The 9,788-nt window shown below is 41.5% G+C and overlaps 1 protein-coding gene across 1 annotated transcript; it reads left to right on the forward strand.

Annotated features, from left to right (window-relative positions):
• The first annotated feature begins 1,111 nt into the window (after nt 1-1,111).
• On the forward strand, nt 1,112-4,030 carry LOC110533540 (frizzled-9). Its single transcript, XM_021617865.2, has one exon. The coding sequence runs from the start codon at nt 1,724-1,726 to the stop codon at nt 3,476-3,478; it is 1,755 nt and encodes a 584-aa protein (XP_021473540.1). The 5' UTR covers nt 1,112-1,723; the 3' UTR covers nt 3,479-4,030.
• The last annotated feature ends 5,758 nt before the right edge of the window (nt 4,031-9,788 follow it).

Genomic DNA, 9,788 nt, shown 5'->3' on the forward strand with positions numbered 1-9,788 from the left:
TGGGAACAATAGCCTATCAGGTCTTCAACTCTAACTGTTCCAGTTAACCCCATGTTGTACAGTCACTGCTCAGTAAGAGAGACACAGCTATCTGACACGGAGAAAATAGAAAGAGCCATCATTAAAGTTCAAACTTCATTGAGCTTACACCTTATTTACATTTAGATTGCAATCATCTACCCCTTGTTAATAGGAAATGGCCCAGTATCCTAGGAAATGAGTTTTTCCGGCTCTATGCTAATTGAAATCTATTTTGATGAGGACAGAGGCTGGGATTATATTTAAACAAAAAGCCAAAAAAATATAGGACAAAACACACGTCACGATAAGAGAGACACCACAACACTACATAAAGAGAGATTTAAGACAACCACATAGCATGGAAACAACACATGACAACACAGCATGGTAGCAACACAACATGACAACAAAATGGTGGCAACACAACATAGCAACAGCACAACATGGTAGCAGCACAAGACATGGTACAAAATACTTCATATTGACCGGAATGCTAATGTCCTCTGTATGTTATGAAAGGTCATGTTTCATGAAGACATAGGTCAGGTGATGGACTACTTATGTTTGACCAAAGCTTGTTGTTTTATAAGCATTATGGAACATGCTTATTACATAGCCTATGATATATATAATTCTTGTCCCCAAAAAAATCAATGTCCCACACATTCCTATTGACACTAATTGAAATGTAGATTATATAATTGTTGTCATTGATTTTAATGGTGAAAATAAACTGAACCATAGATTGATTGGCACTCAATATTAGTAAATGTTCACCATCAGGATGCACAAAACCTAAGCTTGTGACAACAACCTAAGCTATTTTCACTTAAGGCCACCGCGTGGAATGTCGATAAAAATATTTTTTTAACCGGGAGTAATATACGCACTTTCATTACATCATTACATTCATTACCGAGGTGACCAAGAGATGAATTTGGCCCATGATTGAATTCCCATCTCGTAATTTCTGTGTAAAGCCAGTAAGAAAAAGTCATTTGAGAATGAGTTTTTTTAGGCGGGGCGACACAAGCTCGTCACTTAATTCCCGCCCCGTTATTGAAGAGGCAGAGTGCGAGCACAGAAAAAGATAATGCACTCAAGCGATTGAGGGAGAGGAAGACAGGCAGAGCTGGACAACTTGACTATTTTTAAACGAGACAGTATCCCTCCGTGCTGTGCGCTTGTGTGGTTACAAACAGGAGCCTACTAACATGGGATTCTGAATTGCCTGTCAACTAAAAATCTATTCGGAAAATAAGGACATTACCGAGGATTATTACAGCAAATAACGGTTCAACTCAACTGCCTGGTTTGATATTTTAATATGCGTGCTACCAGTGGTATATTATAGACTCATTGTTTAACATATCGTGCTTTAAAAAAATCGACTGGATTTGGAACTGTAACAACAAGCACATTTTTATTCCCCTTTGTAATTCGCATACTGTTCACAGGAAAAACGTTTTGCGGAGTTTGACCATAGGAGATAACTTTAATCAGTATTAAAGTTATCTCGCCAACTTGGAACTCACGGATATGCTACAATGCTTTCATCAGATGTGACTGTGGGGAAATTTACACGTTGGGCACCAGTTTTTTTCCTCCAAGTAATTTTTCTCATGGGATGAAATATTTAACTTTTATTTTCTGTTTTAATACGTTAAGTATTTCGTGATACATACACTTTCCTGATATCACCATGGATGTTTTTAATTTGAGGATTGCCATTTTACTGTGGTGCCAACTTGTTATTGTTGCATCCAGCTTGGAGATCGGAGCCTATGATCTAGAGAGAGGCAGACATGCAAAATGCGAACCCATCACCATCCCCATGTGCCAGGGCATTGGCTACAATATGACAAGAATGCCCAACTTCATGAAATATGCAAGCCAAGCAGAGGCCAGCATCAAACTGAATGAGTTTTCTCCTCTTGTGGAATATGGCTGTGACATTCACCTGCGCTTTTTCCTCTGCTCCCTCTACGTCCCCATGTGCACTGACAAAGTGTCCACCACCATTCCTGCCTGCCGACCAATGTGTGAGCAGGCCAGGCAAAAGTGCTCTCCCATCATGGAGAAGTTCAGCTTCGGCTGGCCTGACTCACTGGACTGCTCCAAGCTTCCCACTAAAAATGACCCCAACTCCCTGTGCATGGAGGCGCCTGAGAATGACACAAAGCAGGAGACTAAGAAGGGGGAGGGCATGCTCCCGGTGCCCCCCAGACCCAGGCAGCCCAGCTCAGGTACCAGCGGGCGCTCTGGCACCAGCCTGGGCTCCTGCGAGAACCCGGAGAAGTTCCAGTACGTGGAGAAGAGCCAGTCGTGCGCCCCACGCTGCTCTTCTGCAGTAGACGTGTTCTGGTCAAAGAAGGACAAGGACTTTGCCTTCATCTGGATGGCGGTGTGGTCCACACTCTGCTTTGTCTCCACCGCCTTCACCGTCCTCACCTTCTTGCTGGACCCGCAGCGCTTCCAGTACCCAGAGCGGCCCATCATCTTCCTCTCCATGTGCTACAATGTCTACTCGGTGGCCTTCGTCATCCGCTCGGTGGCCGGGGCCGAGAACATCGCCTGTGACCGGGAGAATGGCGAGCTCTACATCATCCAGGAGGGGCTGGAGTCCACGGGCTGCACCATCGTATTCCTCATCCTTTACTACTTTGGTATGGCCTCATCCATCTGGTGGGTCATCCTCACCCTCACCTGGTTCCTGGCTGCTGGTAAGAAGTGGGGCCACGAGGCCATCGAGGCCCACAGCAGCTACTTCCACATGGCTGCCTGGGGCATCCCAGCCATGAAGACCATAGTCATCCTCACCATGAGGAAGGTGGCCGGGGACGAGCTGACGGGGTTGTGCTACGTAGGCAGCATGGATGTCAACGCCCTGACTGGCTTCGTGCTCATCCCTCTGTCCTGCTACCTGGTCATTGGCACCTCCTTCATCCTCACGGGCTTCGTAGCGCTCTTCCACATCCGCAAGATAATGAAGACAGGCGGCACTAACACGGAGAAGCTGGAGAAGCTGATGGTGAAGATCGGTGTATTCTCCATCCTGTACACGGTGCCCGCCACCTGCGTCATCATATGCTACTTCTATGAGCGGCTCAACATGGACTACTGGAAGTTCCGTGTTCTGGAAAGCAAGTGTGTTTCATTCCCTGGACGCCGGAATGAGGACTGCTCCCTGGAGGAGTCGGTGCCCACCGTGGCGGTGTTCATGCTGAAGATCTTTATGTCTCTGGTGGTGGGCATCACCAGCGGTGTGTGGGTGTGGAGCTCCAAGACCCTGCAGACCTGGCAGGGTCTGTGCAACAGGAAGCTGGCGGTGCGGACTAGCAGGAAGCCCTGTGGCAGCGTCAGCTGCAGCAGCTCCCACTGCCACTATAAGGCCCCAGCTGTGGTGCTCCACATGTCCAAAACAGACTCTTACATAGAGAGCCCAACACACGTCTGACACTTCAAGTGACATTTCTCAAAGTGTTTTGTAAAGACAATGCCAAAGGGAAAGGAGGCTATTTTGTTATGTGATAATTTGAAAAGCTCAGGTTGGACTGCATCTGATGTTCGTTGAGTAGCAATACCTGAAAGTGACAGTGTTTGTGCTGTCGTTTGGGGACATTATCCAAATTGCTTGCAGTTAAACCACACAGTTTGGTGCAAAAGTAGAATCAGATAAGCTTCTAAAGGGAACATTTATTGTATAGCATGCCATACAATTGGTTGTTTCTGCTTAACTAACTGAATATGAATGCAAAAGAGAACTGGCATGGATGTATCAATATTTGGTTTATGCTCCCCTCCCTGTAAGTTTATTTATTGTGTTGTATATTTAATTGCAAGTTCTTCATGGTGTTTCATACGTTTTTGTATATTGTATGTAAGTGCACGTACTAAAGAGTTAGGAGTTATGAATATAGGGCCTGTTGAGATGTACAAGTGCCTTTTGAAAATTAATATTTTTTTGAAAAATTGACATTAATAAAACATATTTATATATTTTCACTGATGACTTTACTCTCTCCATTACTTTACAACATATGTCAACTTGTTAGGGGTAGTTGTCATAAACATGAGCAAAGCAAAGACATTCTACAATAGTATAAAAATGTTTTGGTTTAAATAACTGCTTTGAAAATATTCATTTTGCCAAAAAACATTTTGATTTAGATTTGCTACAGTGCCTCTTCAAATTGACAAGCTCTACAGTGGTCATTTTCGTGAGGTAATAATGATCTAAGATGCAAGAATATATTGTATGAATAAAATAAATATATCATTAGTTTGGGTGACATTCCTACATATAGTCATTTTTGTTTATTTTTCAGTAGACTTTGATGACCTTGTGGACCCACCTACAGTACGAAGCCACCTACAGTACGAAGCCACCTACAGTACGAAGCCACCTACAGTACGAAGCCACCTACAGTACGAAGCTCTCACTGGCAAAACTAGTCATATTTTCCCAAGTGACATCAGCTGTTCATTTTGTATGCCCTTTCATGTATAACTCTGTCCTTGCATTGCATCAGTGTTCTGTCACATTTGTGGAATCCAAAATGCTTGAGTAAAATGCGAACAAAAAGCTGTGTGTTCCACACAGTTAAGCCTTGTACCAAATTTGTGGTCGGTTGACAAAAGCGTTAATATTTTTTTAACCTGCAGCCTCAGTTGAGGTGGAAAACAGTCAGCGCCTCCAGGCCTCTCTGCCTGCCTGTGTTTGTGAAGCTATGCTGAACTTTCTGTTTTCCAATGAAACATCATCTCCAGCAAAAAATAACTTACATGGGGTGACAGCATTCCATGGTGCGGGAAAGAGAGAGACAGAGTTTTAACGATGTCATGACACTGCCTTTAAGGACATTTTTCTCTGCGTTTCCTAAATATAACACACAGGCAGTTAAAATGTCACGCTTTTCAAAAGTTCAGCCTTTATAAAGCTAAAGAATACATGGCATTATCCTTGTTGAATAGGTACAGAATAGCAGATGTCTGCTACTCTGCTGCAGATCCATTAATACCTCATCATTTCACATTAGGCCTTAACAATGATGATATTTACATTTTGGGCTGGTCCAGCCCACCAGCCTATCCTTAAATAGGGACATTATGTTTTTATCATCCTCTCTTCCCTGTTGCTGGTGCCTGCGTCCTGCCTGCGCAGACATTGTCCATGGCTTGTCAGCACGTCTCCCCGTGGAGCTGAAACCACTGTTACATTTCACCATAAAAAGCTGGGTTTGTCTTGGAGCTGCACATTGGGACCCCTCTGTGGTATGTAAACCACATGTACCAGTCACAATAAAGCGAAATTAATGTGTGCCAGCTTTCAAGTTTCTAAATGGGTGACATGCATAAACACTTCCCAGCTAGCACAAAATGTTCTGAGAACCATATGTTTCTTAGAGCTTGGTAAGAGCTTGGTACACATGTGGATTTCCCAGCAGCTCCATCAAGCATCGCATGGATCTTGAAATCGGCAGCAACAGCAACCATTCATGAAGTAAGTGTCTAGATGGATAGTTATGTTCAATTATAAGTGAAAGACATGCTATTCATGGGTTGGATGCTTCGTCACAATATTGTTTTGAATGTTCTTGTGAGGTCTGATGCCTGAATGAATGTTCTACTAGTTACTCAATGGCATTCTCTGAGTCACCATGCACTGATGAAGATTTAGTTTAAAGTGCATTATAGTGACTTGGAAAAACTATGACATTTCTAAAGGAGGCAAATCATTAGTAGGACAACCTTTTGTCATTACTGTGATGTCACCAAATTGACTTAAGATGGCAAATAATTTTAGCTAGCTAGCTAAGATTGAGGGACAGAACCGGATTTTAGCTAGCTAAAGATAGCATTGCAAACTTTTCTAGTTATGACAATTGCTATCTCTCTAAAGTAAATTTGATGACATGATAATGATGGCAAAGTTATGTCCTACTAATTGCTTGCCTACTTTAGCAATGTCATCATATTTCCAGGCCAACTATAGTGTATCCTCAAATAATGATAGCTAGATTGCTAGCTACCAATGGTAGCTAGCCTGTTGACTTGTTAAAGCTGCAGTCAGTCATTCACCCAAAACGGACCATGGTATCCTTCTTGATTTAGCATGTGTATTGTGTTTTCTTTGATGACTGTACAAAATAAAATGCTCAAATTGACAATTTAAGGAGTATTTGTCATTAGGTATTAGAGCTAAAAACAAGTGATGCAGTGGACTAATCTCAGTGCAAGAGGCGTCACTACAGTCCCTGGTTCGAATCCAGGTTGTATCACATCTGGCCATGATTGGGAGTCCCATAAGGCGGCGCACAATTGGCCCAGCGTCGTCTGGGTTTGGCTGGGGTAGGCCGTCATTGTAAATAAGAATTTGTTCTTAACTGACATGCCAAGTTAAATAAAGGTAAAAAAATGTTTTTAAAATAAAAATACTGCCGTGTGATTAGATTTGTAGTTACTAGCTTTCCAGCCAGAAAAAAGAAAGAGGGTAGCTCTTATTATTAGCTAGCGAGATATCTCATTAGGTGTATATTTATCTGATATGATTCCTAAAATAGTAAGCCTTCTGGATGTTGAATGCAATAATGAATGTATAACCCTTATGATAGATCATATGACTTATGAAAGCTCAGGCTGGATGTCTAGCTGGTTTGACTTTGCTACAGGCATACATTGTCATATTATTTCAGTTATGAACTATCAGATATTAAATTATGTTACATATTTTCAAATGTGAGAGTGAAAACTAGGATTATAAAATTTAACTTTGTCACCTTGCCAACAGGTTGATAACTTGTAGCTCCACAAGTCCCTTCCTTTCATGATCCCCTTTCTTATGTGCTAAAGGGTCATCGCTGAGAAATGCAGGATGAGGACCATGAGGTCATGGACTTAAGAGGAAGATGCTACTAGGAGCTACTTGGTGAAGACTAGGATGAAGAGTATGAGACACACACAGACAGGACACACAGGTAAACATCGACTGGCAGAGAAGCAGCTGAACTGGTTCCCTCCTAACCCTCCTAGGTTTATGCTGGTGGTGGTTGCTGTACATACCAAGCTGTTGGTGCAGGTTGTAGAAAAGCTATAGCCTGGTCCCAGATCTGTTTATGCTGTCTTTCTAACTTCTAATGTATGATGGTTGTCATGTTGTGTTACCATAGCAGTTGGCTTGGCTATACATAGGAGTTGGCTATATAGCACAAACAGATCAAAGACAAAGCTAACATTTGGCTGATTGTCAGAACAGAAATAGTGAAACGTCAATGTACTTGAGGACTACTCTATAAATTATTGGCTTTGTTACAGGAAAGATAGAAATGAGAATATGATGTGGTTTGCTTGTGTGGCACCCATAGCCACGGGAAGTAGGGGTGCTGAGGGTACTCCAGCACCTGATAAACCACAATTAAAAAATGAAAATAATTATGAAGAAAGTAGAATTCCATCAAATTAGTGCACTAGACCTTTATCATTTATTACTCCTGTATGAGGGGATGAAAATACTCATCAGCAGAGCAGGGAGTCTGGTTGCTTTATTTATATGAGTGTTTAGTCATTAGAAACATTTAAATAAGTTATAATCTCCAATATCGCCACAAAGTATTTTTCACAAAATGGTGAAACAGACTTTGTGATGATACTGAAGATTATACTATTGACCATTGCGTCTCAGAAGCCTAATACATCAAGCAATACTAAGTGTCACGTCTACTCCCGCTCCTGCGCTTGACGTCGCCGGTCTACTAACCACCGGTCCTGACAACCAATCATTACGCACACCAGGCAACCATCATTACGCACACCTGCACCCCTTCATTAGGCAAGCCTGGACTTCATCACTACCCTGATTACTTCCCTTTCATTTAGAACTCTGTTGTATACCAATCAGACAGTATTGTTTCCGTTTTCATGTTGCGACACAATGCCTGTTTGTGTAGTAACGCTATGCTTGTTCCAATTAAACTCACTGATTGCACCTGCTTATTCATTACACTAAGTATACTTAGAATTGCTAACTGTGCAATGAATAGACGGCAGACAGGGTGTAGGCCAGGATGGTCCACCTTGCAAACAGGCTGTTCTGGTCCTGCAACTTCTGCCTTTCGTGAACTAACACTTGCACTTGACCCCCACTAGCTCTGACTTTGCTAAAATATACTTTATCGGGAAAATGTACTTACTATGACTGTGATATGTGGTTGTCCCACCTAGCAATCTTAAGATGAATGCACTAACTGTATGTCGCTCTGGAAAAGAGCTTCTGCTAAATGACATGTTAAATGTAAATCTAATGGTGACCTATTGAAAACAGTACAACAATGATATAGCAAATGAAGGTGCATTATGCATGCCTTTTGTTTTGATGACAAAAAGTTGCCTACACACCTATGAAAGTTTGTTGCTTTAAGGGTCCAACTGACAAGTTGAATACCATGTGCCTTTGTTGTTGTTTTTTGAACGGGTAAGAGGGTGGGCTCTAGACCATCCTGTCAGCCAATCAGGCAGTGTATGTAAATATCAAATTTCATATTAAATTTGGATTCCTAATGCCCACAATCAGACGGAGCATTTCAGTAGCCCAAGGAGGCTCAGGGAAATAAAAAATATATTTTGGAGTTATATATATTTTTTTAAATAAACACACAGTGATGTATTATACATAAAGTATCATTTTTGTTACTTTAATATACATCATGTAACTAAAAAACTGGGTGGGAGCTTTAAAAAATCGTTTTAATTAAAAAACACAAGAAAACTAATGTTCAAAGAACGTTTTAAGAATGTTATTTAAAAATGTATACGTTCTGTTCTTAGCATCAACAAAACTCCCTTTATCCTCTATCTTGTTAAGTGTGTTCAAGTGTGGTGTCCACGCCCTTTAATTACCACACCTGGTCTTAACGAGTGCTTGTTTCCTTTAAATGGGGTCTGTATGAAAATACTAAGATGATTAGTTTTGTATGAGTTAAAAACATATGCCATGCAAGCGCCATCCTGGTGACGCAGTGGATTAATTCCATGGCTAGAGAACAGAAGATCGTAGGTTTGAATCTCACTGACACCGTGCCACAATCAAATAGAAATGTGTTTGCATGATTAACACCCTCGGAGTTCCAAATGAGTGCTTTTTTCCTTTGAAATGGGGTCTTTTTGAATGGCAGTGTTATTAAAGAATCCATGTAATTCAAATTCCCTGCAAATTGCGAACAGGAATTGACAATTACATTGTAATTCACATACTGTGCTTAATCATTCAAATGTTAATTGGAGAAATGGTATTGGATATGCTTAAAATATCTCTCCAGACATAAAGTAAAATACTCAGACCATGAATGTGAAATTTCTCTTTCTGAAGGTTTGTTAGTCAAGCCAAAGTCTTTATTCAACCAATCAAAACCACTGAAATGTGCCACATTGACGTCCTAGCTTCTTAGCCGAACCATTCACAAAGGCAGAAAACCTTTGGGAGACAATACTATAATAGAGATCCCTAATAGCATTGTAGGAGAGCAGACAAGATAGAGTATCTGTGTAATTGTGTGCTCTCTGAAAGGAAAAGGCTATGTCAGCCCATACGTTTGATTAAAGGAGATCATTAAAGCATCAGGGCTTTTCCCCCTCTTTCAAAAAAGCATGAAGAAGAGAGAAAGGGCTCCTCATTACTCCCCACCCCCAGGCAGTATCCCTTTCCTGCGCTGGTTTTGATGTGGAAATGAGTCTATTGAAAAAGCCCACTGAAAAGCTGCAGCCCCTCAAAA

The sequence above is a fragment of the Oncorhynchus mykiss genome, chromosome 10, assembly GCF_013265735.2.
Source record: "Oncorhynchus mykiss isolate Arlee chromosome 10, USDA_OmykA_1.1, whole genome shotgun sequence".
Lineage (NCBI taxonomy): Eukaryota > Metazoa > Chordata > Actinopteri > Salmoniformes > Salmonidae > Oncorhynchus > Oncorhynchus mykiss.